A 23,447-nucleotide genomic window follows, 5' to 3' on the forward strand; every position below is an offset into this window, starting at 1 on the left:
TAAGTCAGCTACCACTGATTTTTCTAGATTCCAGAATTTTGTTGCTGTTTTCTCCTCTCCTGTCTTCTCTATACTTACGGGATTGAGTTGGCTTTTATTTTCCTTATCTTTTTAGTTTTATTATGGTTGGGTTTGAGGAGAAACAAAATTAATGTGTTATCAACTGCCATTTTCCAAAATTCCTTTGAAAATCTTTTTTAAGAATTAGACTTGGGTGTAGTGACTCAAGCCTATAATCCTAGCTACTCTGGAGGTGGAGATCTGGGGAATCTTGGTTCAAGGCCAACCTGAGCAAAAAGTTTTCGAGACCCCCTCAGCTCAACCAATGGCTGGGTATGGTGGTACATGCCTGTTTTCCCAACTGTGTGGTGAAGCATTAATAGGAGAATTGCAGTCCAGGTTGGCCTGGGCATAAAAGCAAGACTCTGTCTCAAAAATAACCAACACAAAAAGGGCTGGCAGAATGCCTCAAGTGGTAGAGCACCTGCTATGGCAAGTACAAGACCCTGAGTTCAACCCCCACAGGACCAACCCTCTCCCCTGCACCCAAAAAAAGAGTTAGATTTATCCATTTATATAAGTCACTTTGATGATTCTCCTGTTGTATGTGCCAGACACACTTCTGTTCTTTCCCATCCACTGTATGCATTAGTGCTCATTAATGAAGGAAACAACACATACGTAATTAATATAAGTGACAATTAAGTGATAATCAAACATTTGAAGTAATTATTTAAAATTTTGAAATAACAGTATATATATATCAACATGGAAGTTATACAAATTGATTGATAAATACCTCTTTGAACACATGCTTGTAAACAACAACAATATAGATCTATTTCTGTGGGAAGGTATGTACTTGAGATCACCCAGTGAGGCCAGAAATAAAACTGAATTGTAACTTCATTATTCCTTGTAGTTATGGAGGTTTTAGAGTTTGAACTCATAGCCTTGCGCTTGCCAGGCAGGCATCCTACTACTTCAGCCACACCTGCACCACTGTGATTATATTATAAAGTCACCAGGAACACTGAATTAGCAACTATTGAGCCGTTGCTCCTAGGAGAAATGCAGGATTAGGTTCCTGTCAATCTCTGGTCACATTTTTTTCAAACACTTAGGATGTAAACTTGCTTTATGTGTGCTTCTGTTTAAAGACACTGTTTAATACATACTGTTGATTCATAAACATTGGACTCTTGGCCAAAAGGACTGTAATTCATCCCTGAACAAAGTGTTATCTAGCATACCCAGTTTCTGCATAAGGGTCATCACAACCTTCTTACACACAGAAACACTAGATAGCACTTCAGCACTATGCTTTGGGATCTTTTTAAGCAGTAAAATCACCAACAAAAATCACAAACTACCAAAAGATGTGCTACTAAAGCGACTGTGTACTTGTTTATAGTGTAAGGGTTGAAACAAGAAGGCAAAGCACTGCAGTGTTTAACCTAAGATGGGAATGTGTGGCCAGGGACTCAAATTTTTCCCATCTCTACATGTCTGTGAATGACTGAACGTGCCATGAGTGAATATTGAATTGGGTTATAAATATATTTTAGCAGGTAGGTGAATTCACAAAAGCAAAATCTAGGAATAGTGAGGGTCAGTTATATATTCTATTTTCAAACCTTTCTAGCTCTCTAGGGGGAAGACATTTATAATCCTTTCAGAAGACCCATTACAGATTTTGTATGCATTCATGCAAATAAATATAAAAGCTGTTGTCTGGAGAGCTTTTAGTAGGTAAAACCCAGGTAATACCCATTAATAAATTCAATAATTAGCCATTTGCATACATTACATCATTAATTTTTCAACCTTGTGAAGTAGGTATTATTTCTATTGAAAAGAAAAAATTAACTTGAATGATTAGAGTACCTTATGCTTCTACAGCTAATAGATGGAAGAATACAAATTTGTCTGTCACCTAAAATCTTAACCATTAATATTGAACCTCAATTCCAGAAGAACCATTGCTTCTGCTGGTATGTCACTGAAGTTGTTTGTGGATAAAGGTACATTGCTACAGTGGCCAGAGTGCTTATGTTACCTGATTAAGTGTAATTCTCTCAGTTGTCCTAACTGTTGTCTTCATGGTGGTTTTGATATTTCCTTACTTTTAATTCTGATTTATATAATTAAAAATAGGAAGAACAGTATATGATAACCTCTAGTTTAGAACTAGAAGTTTTAAAAGTTCTTTTAAAAATAATGTAATAATATCCACTTATTTGACACATGAGGAAACTGCAGCTCCTAGAAATTAATTTGTCCTGAGTTACACCCTTGGTTACCAAAACCAATATGCTTTTAAGACCAGATGCTTACCTCATCTCCCTCCCTTTTCTAAGTTTTATGTAGCCACTTGTCCTCAGAAGACTGTTTTAACCAAATATGATAAAGAGTTAGTCAAAGTTAAGCCAAAATTTATTGTACTATCATCTCCCTGGTTTTTATATCTGACATCTTGAAGTGAACAAGGATGACCAGGGGAAGGAGAACTGTGGGAACAAGGCATCTTGCCCCCAGGAAACACTTCCTCTGTGTATCATATGGCTAGTGACACTTTAAAATACAGGACCAGCATTTTCAAACCATCTCATTTTTCATGGGAAGCTGAAAAACTATGGATATTGTTAGGATCTATAGATATTGGCAACTGTGTCAAACTGTAAAACCACACTGCAAGATCAGAACCAGAAATATACATGGGCTGGTTTGAAACCTCTGTTTTAGTGTGTTTCCCTTAGTGCTACAGCTTTTATAAAGTCTTCTGTATCACTTGTGACTATAAGAAAGAATCCAGACCAGTTTCTAGTGACAGATTAAGTGAATGCTTAAATAGATAGGGTTAAATCCAAACACAGTCCAACTGTTTACTTCATGAAATAATTTGTTTACCTGTGTTTTGGCCACATATTACCCAAAATGCAAAGATCATTGGTGTTTATTACAAGTTAGAATTGATTCATATTTTGAAGTTAAATGTAGAATTCTGCAGTCTCATGTGTTAGCAGACTTGCCATCCTTATCTCACGCATGCAGGGCGCTGGCATAGCATTCTCTCTTGCTGAACTGAGTATTTTATCTTGTTTTAAGGCAGCAGACATTACACAGCATCTGCAACCTACAAGTGTTAACCCTCTCAGTACTCTCAAAAGTAGACTGTCCCCAAATACATCCAAAATCTTACCTTAGTTATTTCCTGAGAAAATAATGGGAGGCATGGTTCTAAAATCATGCATTGATATAAAACTAAACTAACATACTCGAAGTCTGAAGTGCAGTTTCTTTTGCTTTAATATCAAAAAGTAATGGATAATAAATACCTGGAGAATTTTGGGAGAACTGTGGTGTTCGTCCATATATTCAGAAAGTATGCAAATTATAAATACAAGTTTGGCAGATATTCACAAAGTAGACATGCCAATGTAACCTGCACCCAGACTAAGAAGTGAAATATTTATCCATACTCCAGTAATGGGCACTTGGCTTTCCATTTGGGAACTATTTAATGCTTCCATGAACATTCCTGAACATATTCCTGATGAACTTCGTCTCATGGACCCCATTAACTGTATACATAGGAATGGAAAAGCTGTGTCTCTAGGTTTAGCTTTAAAAAATATGGCCAAGTTTCCAGTGTATTTGAGTCAATGCAGACGTCACTGGGCTTTTCCATTCTAGTCATCCTAATGGGTATCTCATCATCAATTGAGTTGACAGTTCCTGAAGATGACAGAGATTGTAGACCTTTTCATTTGCCCATTGGCCAATTACATATTTTCTTACAAAGTACATATTCAGGTCTTTTTTTTTTCCTCTGTACTGGAGTTTGAACTTGGGTTTGCACTTGGTAGACAGGTGCTCTACCACTTGAGTCACTCCTTCAGCCCCATATTCAGGACTTTTGCACACTAGCTTTGTAAACTTTTTTCTGAAACTAACTTTTTAAAAAGTTTGCATGTGTGCATATCATATTCAGACAACTACCTAGTTTCTCCTGTTGACTCCACTGCAGTAAAATTTTCCTCTCAAAAATATCTTATGAAAGAGCTGCTAATACATGTATAAAACCAAAGTGACTTTGGCCCCAAAGATTACCTTCCATTAACTTCATGAACAAGAGGAGACCTTGAATGGAATGTTCTTTTTGGACCATTTAAACTACCAGCATTTGTAAGAAAGAACAAAATAGAAGTAGTAATAAATAGAGCTTTTTAAAAATTGGCCTTTGGAGTAGATTTTGCCTTTTGTTTGGTGAATTCTGATTTGTAACAGAATCAGCTGTTAATAAAACACTAGTAATTAGATGACTTAATTTTAAAAAATTGCCTTTTAAAATTTTATCTGTATAGTTCTTGGGAGTTGTTTCCTAATTATAGAGTATTATAAACTTTGACAGCGTCGTAGTCAAAAACTCAAGTTACAGAAATAAATAACATGTAAACTGTGAGTCTCCTATAGTCTCACCTCTGAGAGATAATCAAGCATGGTTCATGTTCATCTGGATTTTTGTCTATGAATTTACTAGCATATGTCACAAGTGATAATACACTTTATATACTGTTTGATACTTTCTTCTTTTAAGCTGGCAATGAATTTTTGAGTTCTTTAAAATTATCTATGATGATTATATATTCATTATTGGCAGTAAGATACTTTATTGAATAGATTTTTTAATCTCACTTACCTTATAGGTCCTTATAATGGCCCATTTTCAAGTAAGATTCAGTGTCCATCTGACCATTCTGTTTCTAGTATGCAGAAGATTTCCAACAAGGAGGGGGTCTAAATTAACAGGTTTTAAAAAAAAAAAATTTTTTTTTCACCAATTCTTTTGGTAACTCCACTCTGTTCTTCATTAGAACTGTGAATTGCATCTTCACTTTCATTTCAGATTGTCAGGTGGTAGTCCAATTACAGATATGTTCTCAGACTCCTGCAGATCCGACTGGTCATCAGGGTTATGTTTATTTCTAATTCAAGACTTGGCATTATTGGAAATGTTGTTGAGTCCCCTCCTTAGAGCAAGTATCCTAATCTCTGATTGGCAATCTCCAAGTGGATTTTTTTTTTTAATAGTAATGTGGCTAATTTAAAAATACAGACTTTTAGGCTATTTAAAAAACAATATTAAACAAATTAAATAATAGATTCTAAGTATTCTGCTTTGTGGCATACTATAACATCTAATGTACAACAAATCATTTTTCTGGAGGCAGAGTTCCAGAAAATCATTATACTTTGAGGTCTGTGATCTCAACAAATTGAACCTTGTACTCAAATGGGAATAATTGAGCTACATTTTCTCTGCCCAGTTGAAAAGACTATAAAATCATGTCTGTAAATATTAAAGGTGAACCAGTCATAGTAGCACATTTATAATCCCAACCCTTTGAAATCCCAGCACTCTGGAGGCTGAGGCAAGAGGATCCTGAGTTTGAAGTTAGCCTGAGTCATGTAGCAAAGAGAGAGAAAGAGATTGAGATTAAAGATGATAGGTTTTTTTTTTTTTTTTAATACCTTCATTGGGATTATTGGCAAAATCAGTAGGCTTGGGAGTTAGTCATCTGCATCTCATAGAAACGCAGTACTTTGGTGGTAGATCACCTCCCAGTTTTATAAATGTGCTTTTCGGTTTCAATGGCACCAGATGGAAGTTGCTCTGTGGATTGTCAGCTTGACAGTCAGGAATGGAAAATAGGCATTCTTCTCTGCAGGCTGTTTTGTGACTGAAGTGACATCACATAGTAGATGTCCCTAATAAGCACTGCGAAATAGTGTTATACAGAAAGGGAGGATGTTGTGCCCTGTGAAGTACTAGTTCTAATATCTAATCAAATAATTGTATTTTATGTTGGATTCCCTAGAAAAGTGACTCGAAGTGACCTTAGGGTCTGAAGACATGGCTAAAGGAGTAGAGTGCCTGCCTAGCAAGCACAAAGCCCTGAGTTCAAACTCCAGTACTGCCAAAAAATTAATCTTAACCATTAGATTTGCTTGGGAAGCATTAGAAACCGCAAGACCTTAAATGAAAATATCTCATTCCTCTTTCCTTCCAGTAGTAGTGTGAGCAACCCAGAAGTGACTTTTAGCCCTGTGTTTTTTAGGTGTTTCTACTAATAGGGAAAACAAAATTGTTTCCCATTTGTTCTGGAAACAAAGAAAATAAAGCTGTACTTCAGACTGTGTAAACATTCAAATTACTTTTTTGTTTTTAAACAGTCTTGTTTCCTGAGCTGGGAACTCATTACCAGACTCACCCCTCAGTATGTTTTGTCTTTTAAATTAGCAAATCAAAACAACAGCCAAAGCCCCATCATAACCTGCATGTAGGATTTTAGCAGTAAGGACCTAAGTTGACAGATGCTTAACCATTGTGGTGTGAACAACTTCGTTGTAATAAACGTAAACAAGAGTTGCAGTGGGAGAGCTACTGGAACTGATTGATCTAAGGAGAGGCATTGTACCCTAAACAGCAGGTCTATTTAGGTAGTGTCTTTCAGAATGTTGGAAACCTCAGTGTGTGGTGGCGACAGAGTTTATGAGGGTGATGCTGCTGCTCCCTAATAACACATTTTACAGCCAGCTTCATTTTTAGTTACAACATCCTTCTCTTAATGTTTTCTGTGATACCTATGTTTTCAGTAATTTGTTCTTTTAAGTAAATCATTTTATAGGAGGAAGTAAGAGACAGACTTCAATGCTGAGACAAAACCCTGTGAAAGAGACTAATCCTTTGCTTAGGAATGTGGGGATTTATAATTACATTTATTTCAATGGGGTCCTGAACCAGTACTTGCAAACATAAAAATGACATGTGTGTGTGATTACCTTTTCTTCTATTCCTTGTGTTTGGAAACCATGTGGAAAAAATCAGGTATGCTTATAGAATAACTGTAGCTTTCTCTATGCTTTTGAATTAAAGAAGATAGAATTGACTCCCAAGGGAGTCAAGAAAGAAACAAGTTAAGCATAAGCCTAATGGTAGTCCTAAAATAGTTTGAAGGGCAGTTTTGTTTGTTTGATTTTGAGAGTGAAGGATGTTTTATTCTTTGAGGGGGGAGGGGGCTTTCTGAAGTGACACTAATTATGGTATATCAGTATTTTTCTTGTTTCCTTTTGGTTAATGTTGGAAATTTATTAATCAGGTTGAATAAAATAGGAATCTGCCCTAAGGGCTTTCTTGCTTAGTGGAAAAGCTGTGATTTATAAAGTCATAGTATAATGAGGGGGGAAAAAAGTGATAATGGAAAGCTTTGAGCAGACTGGCTATATAACATGTTAGGTAATTTCCACACGTTGGCTTAATTATTATTATTATTGTTCTTATTAGAATGTCACTTCTAATAGTAGAAACCCTCAAACAACTGAAACCAAATCTTGCTTGCTTCTGTTGATAATAGGCTCCAATTCTTCTTAAAGTCCAAACCATTTCTTTAAAGGCTAGCAGATGTTTATTGTCCTCTTCAGTTAGTGAAAGGTGATAGTTAAGTGTGATCTTAACTAGTCCCTTTCCTCTGCCTTGAGCACCGCATTTGAGAAGTAGATTTGTTTTCATTCCTTTGGGGTTTTGACCAAAGCTCACACCCATGCCCTTCCTGCCTCCCTGGATCTGGTTCAAGATTTGGAGAGAAGGGTTTGTTTGGGGGCGTTCCCTTTGTCTTATCTCTGGGTGAGCAGATGCTAGAGTTGAATTTATTTTGACCCTTCCATTTAAATTTGAAACCAAAGCAGGAGTTTAAAGTACATCAGAAGAGCGTCTGCTGAACTTTAGACATGCGGGACCTGGGTAGGAAGGTGCGTACTACATTCCCAACTCTTCTAGAACTTTCTCAGAGGTGACGTCTTTATGTATATAGGTAATAACTACAAGCAGCAGCTACTGCTCAAAAGGAAAATATTAAAAACTATGTAAAGACCTATGTGGCACTTAAATTGTGTTTTATGTACTTAGTTTTAGCAGTGATGCCTCTAGTACTCATATTTTTTAAATTGATGGCAAAATACAAGTTTGGAATTTTTTATTGGAAAGACTTTGGAGGATGGGGATTTGCAAGGAAAAAGTTCATTCATTTGTGATTGGGAATGACTGAGAATACAGATATTTTAAGCATTCTGTCACTTTGTCTTCTGAAGCATCAAATAGAGAGCTACAGTGGTTATTAGATAAAGGTTATCCAGCTGCTGATGAAGCTTTCCAGTAAGCTGGACTTACCTTTCCAGTAATTTCAAGCAGAGTGTCTTGAGTAGTTAGTACACTGGACTGACTTCTTTTTTGACCAATCTTTTCCAGAGCCTGGCCCAACTAGAGAATCTGTGCAAACAGCTGTATGAAACAACAGATACAACCACTCGACTGCAGGCAGAGAAAGCGTTGGTTGAATTCACCAATAGCCCCGATTGCTTGAGCAAGTGCCAGCTGCTCCTTGAGAGAGGAAGTGTACGTAAGACTTAAAAATCCTGGAGAATAATGGAGGCTTAGGGAAAATGTTCTGGTTCTAAGCTTAGGAATGGACTGGGATAGTCTCTGTTCCTTGATTCTTCTAGGAATCCCTGCCTTTTCCATTTCAATTTTGAAGAGTACCACACCTGCCAGGTTGACAAAAAGGGCCATATGGCCTCATCAGGAAAATCTCTTTACACATGTGTTTCCGTCCTATTATTTTTCATCTTGCACTAAATTTCTGGAATACGTTGTCTGTTTTTATACTTAAGTACTTTCTTCTATCCTTTACAGAAGGTAGTGCTGTATATAAAGGACCTTTCCTACCCAAAGTCCTTGTCACTATACAAGCTCCTTATCTTCCCTGTTTTGCCTACTCCACACCACAGCTGCTGCTGATTGCCTTACAAGTCTAGAGGAAAATGACTTTGACAATGAAAATTACAGGAAGTTGAGGTTTTAGAATCTCAGCTTAAAGATGGCATTGCAGTAATCAAAATAATACTTCTAATAAAAAATAATTTGATAGAATTACTATTTTTGGCAAGATGGGGATCTTAGTGCAATCCCCTGCCAGGGTACCATGAAAGGACATTGACAGTCAGAATTCAAACTAGACTTTAGCAAGTTACACTAGCCATCTTTCAATAAAATGGCAACATAATCGGGTGCAGCCCTCTTCTTTTTCCTAACTCTCAAACAACTTTCTAGGCATGCTTACCTACATTATCCTGTTTCACACATGAAAGGGAAAAAAAACAAGAAAAAGTATAACTACTATAATTACTATCAGTGTGGCAAAAATGAAAATAGACATGATAATGCAGTATTGTGTTTTGAGCAGTATATCCCTGAAGAATTCATTTATAAACATTTTCTTTCTAAAAAATATCCTTCAGATTGGAAGGAAATATGAAAAAGTGAAAGAGCTAATTTGTTTGGAAACTAAAATCCTAGATTACTTACTTTTTTTCTTCATTTTCATTAGTATTGTTACAATGTTGTTTGTGCAATAAGGAGAACAAATTATACTTACTTAAAATTATCTTTTGGTCCCTAAGGAATCTAAGTCTTTTTCCAAGTAGCTGAAGGTTACAGAATCATTGTCAGAGATTAAATAGTGGTTTCTGCTAAGTTTTACGCATATAGTTTTTTTGTGTATTTCTTTTAAATCAGTCAGTCTTAAGATTGGTCCATTGCATCTGTTCTGTGGGAGTACACAACGAACTCTTCCCATTGACTCCTATGCTGCTGCAGCCCATTTGCAGTCTCTGACCCACTAACTGATTCCTCATTGACAGCAAGCTGAAAGAATGAATTGGTGCAAACTGTAGATCCTTCCTTTCTAATCTCTGTACTGGCTTCTTAGTGACTTAGCAGATTTATTGAAATTATACATAAAAACCATTTACACATTAAATGGTAGGCAGTTATTTATATGTTATGTATTAAGGTTATAGTAGCCTCTTCCATTATTAGTTTGACACACCTCAAACTATCAGTGTAAACCATGTTCAGGTATGTTGAACAAAAATCACATGTCAATGTCACTTTTACAATTTTTCTTAATCCTAAAGAGTTTTTTTAATACCTAGTAGTATTATGTAATGCTAACATAAATGTATAACTGACTGTCTTTAGGATTTTTAGTTTAATGAAAAATTACCCTTAACCTTTGATTAGATTGTTTTAGTGGTTCCCAGCCTGTTCCTATTTTATATTTGTGTAACACTGTGTAAGATAGCCACATGGCGAGATTCTTCTTACATGATTCCTTCTTATATATTATGACCAGGTGGAATGCTGTGATGCTCTGCAAGGCTAAAATTCATCAAAAGCTATACTCAAAGAGCTGGGGGCATGGCTCAAGTGATAGAGTGCCTACCTAGCAAGCGCAAGGCCCAGAATTCAAACCCCAGTACTTGGGGAGAAAAAGGCCACATTTAAGAATAAGATAATATTGTTCCATTGCTTAGGACATAATTTTATATCTCACAAGTAATTATCCTCAAGATTACTATAACTGTCATATATATTCCCCAGAGCTCTAGCTGACTGGTAGCTGTGCTATGGAGAGATACTTTGAAGGTTTAGCTGCATAGCATAAGTGGGGCTTCTTTTCTCTTCCTCTCTCATGCCATACGGCAGGAATGTCTTAAGGTGAAATGTTTGAAACAAAACAAAAGTTTGTGACTAACTTAAATATTTTTTTCCCATCTTTTCACAGTCTTCTTACTCCCAGTTACTAGCAGCTACATGCCTTACCAAGCTTGTATCACGCACAAACAACCCCTTGCCATTGGAACAACGAATAGACATTCGTAAGTACAGAATTTTCTGTTGTCTCAAAGAAATTAGTTTGCTTAGTGGTATGCTAGTTATAGTTAAGTGTATATGCTTGTTTTGATAATGTGCTGAAATCCCTAAGCATACAGAATGTCTAGAATCCAGGGGGTTTTTTCCAGAATTTTGAACTTGTGGAAGGAAAGAGGGCCCAGTACAGTTACTTCTAATTAGAGCCTATTATCATAGGCTTTACTTTCACTGTCAAGAAATTTCTTTTACTCAATTATTATTTACTCAATTTACTGCCACTAGTAATTTCCAAAATAGCTGTGTTAAAGGATTTTTAATTCAGTGTGGACTGTTTCATTTAGCAGTGCAGGGGTAGACTCAAGGCTGTTATCCTTCAGATTCTCTCTTATATCTCAGATATTCTCTTATGAGAATATAAAATTCTGAATTTGGAAACTGATCAGTGGTCTTAAATTTGATCACTTCTCAGAAGCATACAGAATTAAGAGAGTTAAGTGCAAATTGCCTAAATTTGCCATTTCTTAGCTATTTAGCATATTTAAAGGCATACACCTTTCCCTGGCAGAGCTTTCTATCATGTGGACTGTTTTTGTTTCATAGGGAACTATGTTCTCAACTACCTTGCCACACGGCCAAAGTTGGCTACTTTCGTGACACAAGCTCTTATTCAGTTATATGCCAGAATCACAAAACTGGGCTGGTTTGACTGTCAGAAGGATGACTATGTCTTCAGAAATGCAATCACAGATGTCACGAGGTTTTTACAGGTACAGTGTATATATCGGAATTTAAGAACGGGAAAAGCTTACATTATGCTCACGTGCTCTTTAAAAATTACATAAAATGGAATTATTTGATGTATTTGTTATATTCTGCATCTTTTTTTTACCCTTAATATATCTTGGTGGCATTTGCATGTCTGCACAAACAAACCCTGCTCATTCTTTTGAAATTTCCAACATACTGTTCCAAACTAAAACACTGCAATTTTGTTTGTTTGTTTGCTTATTTGTTTTGCAGTACTGGAGATTGAACTCTGGGTCTCATACTTAAAAACTTCAGAATTTAATTACCCAGTCTCTTATAGATGGCATTTAGTTTGTACCCATTTTTTGGCTGTTAAATACTTCAGTGAATATCCCAGTACATTTATCTTGTCACACTTTGAATAAATGTATTTATAGAGTAGATTGAGTCAAAGGGATATATTTTTGACTTTCAAAGATATTTCCAAATAGCCCTCAAAAAAAGTTACACCTGATTTATACCTCCACCAGCAGTTTGTAAGAGTAGTTTCTACTTCATACACCACTGCCCTGGAAGCTGAACATTCTGTTTTCACAAATTAATAGGTAAAAATATTTGGTATCTCATTGTTTGGGTTATGAATGAGATAGGACAAATTTTCATGTGTTAATTTACTACTTTTATTTATTTCTCTCTGAACTTCATCTTTATATCTCTATATCTTATATCCTCTTTTCTTCAGGTTCTTTGCCTTTTTGTCATTATATAGTCACTTGTTAAGTTGTATTACCCATTCACCATTTACCTTACAAATGCATTTTTCAGTGTATCTTTTAATAATATATGTGTTAAAATAATGCTTATGGGAACTTTCAAAATACAGAAGTTTTAAATTTCATCAAAATTTAAATCTGGTCAGATTTAAATCTGACTTCATCAGGTCAGATTTAGCTATCTTTCTCGGTGGAAGCTGGCTGTGGAGGTCCTGCAAAGGAACAGGCTTAAACTGTAATTCTTTGCTGCCTTGCCTAGGCAGTTTTATTAGTGAAGAGGAATCAGTAGTATGAGTGCTCCAAGTGCCAAACCAAGCACACATGCCAACTCTTTCCCCTGTACATTTTTCTATCCAGGACAGTGTTGAATACTGCATCATTGGTGTGACAATTTTATCTCAACTAACCAATGAAATTAATCAAGTAAGTGCTACAGCCTTCCTCATTGAAGTAAGTGACATATTTTTTCTTAGTCTTGGTGTTTTCTGCTGTGTGTGGGATGATCTTTTTTGGCAGTTGTGTGCTTTTGCGGTAAGTGATTAATGCCCTTTTGGAACAAACTAGTTTCATTGGGTTTTCCTCTGTAAGTGCAACCTGCCTCCCTCTTTTTGTCCTTGTCCCCTTTGGAGATCTCCAGAATATTTCACCCTCCCTGTTCAGCTTTCCATATTGGTATTAATGCTCATTTTAGAGATGAGAGTAATGATTGTAAGTCAAAACCATAATGAAATACTCCCTTGCTGGTGAAAAAGATTAAATCCAAAGCAGGGGCCATTATAGTGGAACCAGCATCATTTCTGTGGCCCTTCTGCTCCTGTATACATTAATGTGTGTCATTTAAAAAATCAGTCCCCATGTACTACTACTAAAGATTTTGCTGATCATCTTTTCAGAGTGCATGAAACATTCTACTGAATACCAGTTAAATTTTAAAACAGTCATTGATGTCACAGAGCACTACAGAGGAAACACCAGTGGCTTTTTTTTTTTTTGCTCTGGCTATTACATTTTCAATTACTTCTATATCTAAATTTTTATAGTTATTGATAGGCCAATATTAATATTAGCCATAACATCTCACCCTTAAGTTGTCAGCATATTAATTACTGCTTTACTGTTGCTATTGCTCATAATTATGCAGGCATTTTATTAACCCTGAGAACTTTTAACTTAGTCAGTATTCTTTTAATGCAGTAGCTTACAGCTTACTAAAATCTGTAGTCCGTATTGTGTTCTCTATCACATGCAATCCCCCTTGTGATCAGTAGTTATCAAAATAATAACAGCTTAAACTTTGGAGTGATTATGATGGGCCAGGAGCTATTCTAAACACTTTATTTTTATTAACCAATCCTATTCTCACAACAGTTCTGTGAGGTGGGTACTGTGACTGTGTGCCATTTTCTGGATGAGCAAATTTAAACAATTTGTCTACAGTTTCACAGCTAGTAAATATCTCTATCTGAATCTGTGAACCCAGTCTTATTCCAAGGCTTGTATGCTTCCCTTCACAGTAAGAGAGAATGTATTAACTAAATACAGAATCTGTGGGATTACTGTTCTCATCTTTGAAACTTGTCCCCACAAAAGAACATGAATGTTGGCATAAAACAAAACAAAACCAAAAAAACACACTTTTCAGGATTTTACTTCTCTTAAAGAAGTGATGAAAATGTGTCTGGCATAGCTAATGATTAATAATTTATTAAGATCAGTACAACAGATTATAATGGTACATGATGTATATTCAATCATCAATACCTTTATATTGGCTGTGGCACACATAACAAGCAGTGATACTGAAGCTAGATTACAATACTTTGAACCTCTAAATCATTTTAATTTTCTGTTATTTTTTGGTTGTTAGAAAGTATATCTCCATCTCCATTCCTATTGAAATCAAAGAAGATTTGATTTTCTCTCAGAAATCTTACTTATATTATTCTTTCATGTGGCAAAAATACTTGCACACCCCTCCTATGAACTGATCAATAAATAGAAGAGATTTGTGCTGGAGGTGTGGCTCAAATGGTAGAGCAAGCACAAAGCCCTGAGTTCAAACCCCAGTCCCACCAAAAAAAAGAAGAGGTTTATTTTCAATAAGTAGTAGACTAAAAATACCCTGGATAACCTTGAAATTCTTCTTTGTTTTGTTTTGGGCAATTCAGGGGCTTAGACTCAAGGCTTTGTGCTTGGTAGGCAGTTGCTCTACCACATGAGCCTCACCTCCAGCCCTAACCTTCAAATTCTTTTATTGAGTACCTAGTGTGTGTTAAAAATAGAAGGCATACTTTAAAAAAGTAAATGACTGAGTTTGTATATCTATATATATAGATATATATATACACACACTTTTTTTTTTTTTTTTTGGTGGTACTGGAGGTTGAAATCAGGGCCTCACACTCGGTAAGCAGGCACTCTGCCACTTGAGCCACTCCAGCCCTGATTTAGTCCTTAATCACAAAAACATTTATAACTTAGCTGAAAAGATAAGAAAAGTGGAATGAATTAGAATATAGACCCATTTAGATGAAGTTCTCACTTCATGGCTTGTTGACCGTATGTTGAAATAGGCTAGAGAAGGAAGAGAGCATTGTAGGCTGTTGTCATTTATTTTAAGTTCATGACTATTTTGGAAATTCTACAGTATCTTCAATCCTGATTGGTTTGTTTACCAAAATCCAAGCCTTGCTGCTGTGTCTGGTTTTGTGACTAAGCCACAATATGACACGACAATAATTACTAACAATGTCTGCCAACAATTTAAGCTTTACCTCCCTGAGTACAGAAGAAAATAAAAATTTGAAATAGAAATATTCATCCATCCTTTTGTTTTTTCTCTGTAAGCTAGAGAGAAAAATAGATACTGTTTAGCTCCTGGCAGCTTACTGTCCTCTGCATCTTCTTACTAGATATGATTTAAGAATAATTTAAACTTTAAAAATGTATTTTATGTTGCATTTATTGGAAATACTTTGGTTTATTTGAAGTCTACATGAAAATTTCTATTTTTGCAATTAATTCTAAAACTTGCATTGGCCTGTTCCTTTTCTAAACAGGCAGACACCACCCATCCTTTAACCAAGCACAGAAAAATAGCCTCTTCTTTCCGAGATTCATCACTATTTGATATCTTCACACTTTCCTGCAATTTACTAAAACAGGTATGATTGTAGATTGGGTCTTGGTTCCAGTTCCTTTGGAAGGATGAAAATAATTGGGAATTGGTTAGAGGTCAGCTCCTAACTGAGCCCATGTGTGTTTGAGCATCTGTAATCACCATCTCTCTAGAAGTATAGAAGAAGCTAGCCAGATAGACCAGGTTAGAGAAAGGATTGTGATTTTCCCCGCTTCAGAACTGTTTTTCCAGGTAAAGAACAATAAATGAACATTTAGCCCATGCATCTATCTTAAAGGATCCTAGTTTACCACAAAGTTAGAAATTTGTTGTCTGTTTTTTTTTATAACCACATAAAATCTCTATATAGAATGAAGGCATGTTAACTTTATGATGTTTGGATTCTTAGTGTTCTGAAAGCAGGTTCAGACTACATTGTTATAGAAAACTAAGTTGACTCCTCTGTCCCCTACTGAGTTAAAAGTAACAAGTAAACAAGTAACATCTGTAGGAAGAGTACATCTTGAATTTTTAGCATCTACTTAGAATGAATAACCTGAAGGGGTACACAGTATCACATAAGGAAATTACCTGTTTTAAAGTAGAGAGTTGGCTTTCAATTCATTTATTGATAGAATTGAACTAAACAAGAAATGTCAAGAGTCCTACACATTTATATCAATGTTTGGACTTTGTCCTTGTTGAAAACTAAATGGAATTAACCTCTGGCTTTTGTTCATTTTTGTGTTTTTGTTCCTGTTTTCCTAACATTTCCCAATTTTAGTTTCAGGAGCAAGTTTGGCTTCTTTCTGTTGTCCACATTAATGGTACCCACCCATCAATTACATAGTTACTTAGTTACTTAGTTTTACTTCTGAATTCTCAGTGCTCCTCAGGTTGGGCAAGCTGCCTGACAAAGCTGTTGTACCTCCTGGGGAAATAGCTTTTGAGAAAACTTAGTATCAAATCTTCCTCACTGATACTATCAGAAATAAATGATTAGCTAGCCAATCACTGAGGCCTGGCTAGTAGAACCTTGTACTGTACATCCACAGGAGCTAGGGACCAGTATTCAGATATAGTCTACAGGAGGTACACTGTAGGTGAATAAATACAATTCAGTGGCAATTTTGTTTTAATTCTGGTTAGAAAGGTTTTTGAAAATGGTGGTGTTAAAAGATAAAGAAGGAAGATAGGATAGGATAGAAAACTTCCTCAGAACTCTTTCCAGAGTTTTAGCCCTATACATAGAAATTAGTAGGATCTTACATGCAATTCTTAAATCCATATTGCTTTAGAATGTCCCATACCCATTATGTCTATAGCATCTAAAGAATTAAGTGTTAAGAGAGCAATTTCTTTAAATACCAACTTTGTGTTTATTAGTAAATATGTGCTAATAGTGAAAAGAAGAGGTAGGTATTTTCATAGTAGTATTAAGGTGATAAAAGTACAGCATCTGTACTTAGAGAAAAAGAGGGGAAAAAAAAAAAAAAAACATCATTTTACTATGCTAAACCACAGCCCTCCTTTTCTGGCTTAACAGCCTGCTCATGAATCTAGCAATGAGCTGGGGAGAGAGGAACAATTATTTGGGACTCAATGTGTGGTAATTTTTCCAGGCTTCAGGAAAGAATCTGAACTTGAATGATGAAAGTCAGCATGGTTTGCTCATGCAGCTGCTTAAACTCACCCATAACTGCCTGAACTTTGATTTCATTGGCACTTCTACTGATGAGTCCTCAGATGACCTGTGTACAGTACAGATCCCCACCAGCTGGAGATCAGGTAATAGAGCATTCACACCACCTAAATCCTCCTGCTGTGTGTCCATAGGCTAATCAGAGAAAAGTTCTTGATCTCTTATTTACTTTAAGAGAAAACTTCAGATTTTAATGCCTGTTTTCATAATATGGGGAGGGGTTGTTGGAGGAATCTTATAGATCCCTCAGGATGGGAGAAGTATTAATTACTTCATAATAGGTGTCTCTTATTTTCTTGCATTAATTATCTAGAAATTTCTGTTACCTGTTTGTTTAGAATAATATCTATCTTTAAAAACAAGGCCCAGCGTGGTGGTGTACACCTGTAATCTTAGTGCTTACAAGGCTGACATAGGAGGATTGCAAGTTCAAGGCCAACCTGGACAACTTAGCAAGACTCTGTCTACCCCCCCAAAAAAATGCCAAGGATGTGGCTTAGAGATAGAAAGCTTAACGAGCATGCATAAGGCCCTAGGTTCAATCCCCAGTACTGGGGAGAAAAAAGAAAGGTAATGGGGAAGAAAAAAGAAAAAAAACATCAAGTTCCAGACTACCCTGAGCTACATACGGTCTCCACCCTGATTTGGGTTTGTTTTTGGTTTTGTTTTGTTTTGTTTTGTTTTTTGTGATCAAACAAAAGAACTTGTTGGGTTTTTTTGTTCCTAGGGATAAAAACCTAAAATTCTTGCTATGGACAAAGATGTTAACACCTCTGTCTAAAGTATCTTGAGAGCCCGTGCCTCACACCTACAGTTCTAGCACTTGGGAGGCTAACATCAGGAGAATCTCAGTTTGAGACCAGCCCAGGCAAATAGTTTATTAGACCCCCATCTCCAAAATAACCAGAGCAAAATGGACTGGAGGTGTGGCTCAAGTGGTAGAATAGCTTTGCAAGCATAAAGCCCTGAGTTCAAACCCAAGTCCCACCAAAAAATAAATAAATAAGTTCCTTGAGAATCAAAAGAATGAATCTGTTTGTTAAAAGAGCTAAAATTAGTACTTTTTGAAAAGGAAAACAAAAAGTTCTACGTGTATAACTTTCTAAGGAAATAGACATTCTATAAAATAAATAAGCAGTATATGTTCCCTAATGTATAGTGCTAAAAGAATGCAGTAGCACTGTGCACACGTAATAAAGTGATCTCTTTTATCTTTTTTTTCCCTAGCATTCTTAGATTCTTCAACTCTGCAGCTGTTTTTTGACCTTTATCATTCCATCCCTCCTTCATTCTCTCCTCTGGTGAGTCAAGACCACAGTTTCTAAAGCAAGCCTATTTCTAGAAAGTGTCAGTAGTGAAGGAGCTTTGTGTCAACTTTGTTTTATAAAACCACAGAAAGAGAGAATAGACATGCTAGGGTTAGCTACCCAGCTGGTGAAATGACATCTTACAGCCTTGCTTATGTTTAAATTATTCCTGTCTACTAGTCAGTTGCTGCACATATTCAGACTGTTTCTGTCCTGTCTTATATTTCTATCTAACATTGATTGCCACAGGCTAGAATGAGGGGATTCACCTGATATTATCTAGCTGAACCACCAAGATTGTCCTGACTGAGAAGAGGTTTGAAGGTCCCTCAGGCAAACATTACATAGTGATGATGGAACTTGTAATGGGAAGTTATGTATCAGAAATAGTGTATTTCTCCTGTAAAGTAATAATTAATCTCAAATCTCATCATTTCAATTCTAAAACCTTATTGGTCCGGTATTTAAATTGTTGGACTAAAAATACTGTTGTACACAAACTATACAAAGAATATGGAACAAATCAGGGTGTTCTGCCTAATGTTTCTGTAATGGACATTGTAGTACTTTTCCAAATTAATATACCTCTTTGCTTTAACAGAAATGTGAATTCAGTGATGTTTATATCTTTACATTCATGCAGGAGAAGATAACACAGTAGAGAGGGGCAATTAATGAAAAGACTATTTGCAAAGGTGTAGGCAAAATTAAGGGAATCCATCCAGAGGTGGGGATATACCCCGGGCTGGCAGGAGTGGGAGACCTCTAGTGGCTAGGGAAGGAAACCCTTGAAGAGCTCAAGTTATGGCTTAGAGGAGAGCTGTAGAGCAAGAGCTGTGGCTATCCCTAAACTGCCATCTGTAGCCCAACCAGGAGAGAGAGGTACCTCTTTTTGCCCTCTGACCTCCTACTGGTTCTTCCCAGTAGCTGAAGACAACCATAAACCAGAGTACAACAGATCTTAGCTATTACTGACAGGTCAGCCTCCTAGGGAATAGGTGACAGATGAAAAATACATCTGGAGGGACAGACAGCATAAGTATCAAGGAAAGGGGAAAATATTTTCAGTGTGAAAGCTTTTTTCAGGGCATAGATTTGACTTTTTCTTGTTTCATTATAGCACTATAAGCAAAGCCTGATTATCCAGAAGGCCTTATTTAAATAGACAAGCCTGAACCCAATGCTTTATTTAAACTGTAAACTTAATATTTTCAAGACTTAAATTTATGTGCAAGAGTCAAAGAAGCCATTGAGATGGTCAAAGGAGTTTTCCAAACTGAAAGTAATCATAGGTAGTTGCTATGATCAGCTTACATGTGATGCTCTTTTCTTTTATAAAACCATTTCAGATATCCATCCATTTCAGATAGAGGGTGAAAGTAGCTGATCCATCTTAATGAGTGTGTGCTGTGCCCTGCTTTCAGGTCTTATCCTGCTTAGTACAGATTGCCTCAGTCAGAAGATCCCTGTTTAACAATGCTGAGAGGGCCAAGTTTCTCTCTCATCTTGTCGATGGTGTTAAACGAATACTGGAAAATCCACAGGTAAGATTTTTGAGAATTTGTTTATGGCTAGCTGTAGGAATTTGAAGGAAATTTAGCTAGAGGCCACACTCAGCAGAAATCTATAAAGCAGTTTAGTCCTATACTTTGGAAGGTTTATGTGAATCGGTCTGTAGGCAACTACCAAGAGTTATGCGCTGAAGAGGGACTTGTGTCCTACAGCTGCAGAAATGCAGGAGCCACGCTGGGTGCTGGCGGCTCACACCTGTCATCCTAACTGCTTGAAGGGCTGAGATCAGGCGGATCACAGTTTGAGGCCAGGCCAGGCAAATAGTTTGTGAGACCCCCATCTCCAAAATAAGCAGAACAAAATGGACTGGAGGTATGACTCAAGTTGTACAGCTCCTGCTTTTTAAATGCATAGCTCTGAGTTTAAACCTTGCTTTCACCAAACAGAAAAAAAATGCAGGAGTCAGGATGGGGTCACATTGATATAGGAAAATAAAAGTGAAGCTAGTCATTTTCCCCCAGGAAATTAAGAATCTGACGTTTGGGTTTTGTTTTTATTTATATTTTTTAAATTAATATTAGTAACCTAGGTATACAGGGCTATTTTTCGGTTAGGAAGGAGGGGACATACTTCTTTCAAATTACTCATTCCATAACTTGATTGCCTTTTTTTGTCCCTAAAATTCAGCTAACACTAGTTTTCAAACTATTACTTCTCCATAGTAAAAAAATCATAAGCAATTAGTTTTGTTTTTTCTCTTTTTTATTAATGCATATTGAATGTATAAAGGGATTTCACTCTGATATTTCCATACATGCATATGATGTACTTTATCAAATTCACCCATCTGTTATTTTAGCTCCCTGTTCTTCCTGCCCCTTTTAACACTTTTTAACAGGCTTCATTATGCAATCTGTATACATGTGTTTGAAGCACTTCGATCATAGTCATACATCCCCTTCACCCTCTAAAAGCAGTTTGTTTTTACCTAATCCTGTTCCTCTCTTTAAAACTCCTTTATTCAGGTCAGGCATGGTAATACACGTCTATAATCCCAGCTACCCAAAAGGCAGAAACTGGGAGGCAATAGCTAAAAATAAAAAAGGGCTAGATGTGTGACTCAAGTAGTAGAATTCCTGCCTAGGAATCACAGGCCCTGAGTTCAAACTCCTGTCTACCACCCAAAAAAATCCTTTGTTCATTCAGTAAATTGTATCAAGCACCTACTGAGTATCAGTGTTAATAGTGGTGAGCAATGCGTACCCTCATTGCTAATACAGAAAGATATTTATAAGAAAACAAATACTACTACTGTAATATATCTATAATATTTGATATAATTGCGTACTAAAATATATAAACATACTAATATAATCAAATAAATTTAATAGAGTAATCATGATGTAAACATTTGTGTAAGTTTGCCTCTGTAGTAAACTACAGTGTTGTGCTTAGTGTTTGATAAATACAAAAATAATTTTATTAGATTTCCTTTGGTGAAAAGCAAACAGGCCAGTCACATCTTAGATGGTGCCCATCATCTCTGCCATAATCGGCTTTACAACCTTAGGCAAGTCTTGTGATCTCTCTGAGCTGCTGTTTCACACTCTGCCAATTGAGGCTAATCCATTTCATGGGTGTTTATTCTGAATGCATGAAATAGGTCTTTGCACTTGTAAAGCAGGTACGCTGCTGCTTGAGCTGTGCCTCCAGTTCATTTTGTTGTAGTTGTTTTGGATATGGGGGTCTCCCAAACTATTTGCCTGGGCTGGCCTAGAACCGTGATACTCCTGATTTCAGCCTGCCTCCCTAGTAGCTAGGATTTTAGGAGTAAGCCACTAGCACCCAGCTGACCAAACTTTTTTAAAGTGACTTTTACTTGTTTCTAAACATTGTATGGATATGTCATTGTGAATCATGTTCTGAAGTCCAGAAGTACACATAGACAGCCCAAATACATGTCATAGTGAATCATATTTTCCATTTTATTTTTCTTTCTGTGCTATTGCCAGAGTTTATCAGATCCAAACAATTACCATGAGTTTTGCAGACTACTGGCCCGATTGAAGAGTAACTACCAACTGGGAGAACTGGTAAAGGTGGAAAACTACCCTGAGGTTATTCGGTTGATAGCCAACTTCACAGTGACCAGTCTACAGGTTTGTCTTTGATTGCTCCTGTCTGTATGTTTAAACATTGGGATCTCTTTTCTTGTTTAGTAGTTTTAACCTCATAAGAATATTCTTTCTTCAACCCCCTTGGCAAAGATGACATGGGGGATAAGATTCCTTTCAGAGTAGTTACTGTTCTAGCCTATTCATTTAAATTTAGAAGAATGCAAGGAGGGGGTTGAGGATGATGTAGCTTAGTGGTAGAATACTTGCCTAATGTGTAAGGCCCTGAGTTTGATCCCCAGCAACACCAGGGTGGGGGTTGGGGGAGGTAAGGAGAATGGCTGGAGGAACATGTGAGAATAATATTTAGATTCAAGAGAGAGAGATTCTCATAATCTCTGAAAACAGAAGGCAGAACAGGGAGCTAGACAGAAGAATAAAAAGAAATAATGCCCTCTTTTTCAGTAATGAATTATAGGACACTGGTTCTCAAACTGTATGGCTTGCCTCAAAATCATGTGGGAACTTGATGAAAACACAGGTGCTTGGGACTCATCCCCGTAGTTTCTGGTTCACTAGGTTCAGGGCATCTCTATTTGTAACAAGTTCTCCAAGAAATTCTCATGCATACTAATGTCTGAGAACCACTTACATATGGCTTGCCTTATGGTACGGTTTACACAACCAGCATAGAGTCACCTTCTCATTAAACTCTTAATCTTTGAAATACTAGTAGCTGCTTTAACATCATTCCCATACACAGCAAAGCCTCTGAAAGTTTTGTTTAAGTCTTTATCCTTTGTGTCATATGGCCTGAGATTATGTGTATGAAAAGGAAAAACATACCTTCTGCTTTTTTGGTTGTCCTAGCACTGGGAATTTGCCCCAAATAGCGTGCACTATCTCCTGAGCCTGTGGCAGCGGCTTGCAGCCTCTGTGCCATATGTCAAAGCCACAGAGCCCCACATGCTGGAAACATATACTCCTGAGGTCACCAAAGCCTACATCACATCCCGCTTGGAATCTGTGCACATTATACTGAGGTAAGGAAACTTAGACCACCTCCCTCATTCCCTTACCAGTAGCCTGGTGTCCTACTTAGTAGAGATCAGACACCTGATTGGCAAAGGGGGATTTGACAGAAGTCCTCTCATAGCTGATACAATTCATGCTGCCTGTCCTTGTCAGCACACTAGCATGTGAGAGTCTAAAGTATGAAAGAATAGTATCTCTTTAGCATCCTATTCATGACCCCCTAACCATCTATAGCAACATCTTTGAATACAAAGTAAATCTGTATATTTGTCCTTGCCACTGATTTTCTTCAAATGTGATAAGAATTATCATATACAAGTTATGGTGCTTAATGTGAACTCCCAAAGAAGTGAATAAATAAGATT

General features: G+C 36.7%; 1 protein-coding gene across 3 annotated transcripts in view; it reads left to right on the forward strand.

Annotated features, from left to right (window-relative positions):
• Nucleotides 1-23,447, forward strand: part of Xpo7 (exportin 7) — an 85,509-nt gene that overhangs the window by 38,834 nt on the left and 23,228 nt on the right. The window contains exons 1-11 of one of the 3 annotated variants that reach the window (XM_020177565.2): nucleotides 7,652-7,812; nucleotides 8,309-8,455; nucleotides 10,686-10,779; nucleotides 11,375-11,541; nucleotides 12,652-12,717; nucleotides 15,354-15,458; nucleotides 17,035-17,200; nucleotides 18,342-18,415; nucleotides 19,846-19,965; nucleotides 21,946-22,092; nucleotides 22,918-23,090. In XM_020177565.2, the coding sequence (XP_020033154.1) occupies nucleotides 7,792-7,812; nucleotides 8,309-8,455; nucleotides 10,686-10,779; nucleotides 11,375-11,541; nucleotides 12,652-12,717; nucleotides 15,354-15,458; nucleotides 17,035-17,200; nucleotides 18,342-18,415; nucleotides 19,846-19,965; nucleotides 21,946-22,092; nucleotides 22,918-23,090 (1,280 nt within the window). In that variant the 5' untranslated portion in view covers nucleotides 7,652-7,791. Of the gene's footprint in view, nucleotides 1-7,651; nucleotides 7,813-8,308; nucleotides 8,456-10,685; nucleotides 10,780-11,374; nucleotides 11,542-12,651; nucleotides 12,745-15,353; nucleotides 15,459-17,034; nucleotides 17,201-18,341; nucleotides 18,416-19,845; nucleotides 19,966-21,945; nucleotides 22,093-22,917; nucleotides 23,091-23,447 lie in introns of those variants that run through there. The other 2 variants (XM_074055127.1, XM_074055128.1) reach the window with 2 other exon arrangements.

This window comes from Castor canadensis, chromosome 14, assembly GCF_047511655.1.
Source record: "Castor canadensis chromosome 14, mCasCan1.hap1v2, whole genome shotgun sequence".
Taxonomy (NCBI): domain Eukaryota; kingdom Metazoa; phylum Chordata; class Mammalia; order Rodentia; family Castoridae; genus Castor; species Castor canadensis.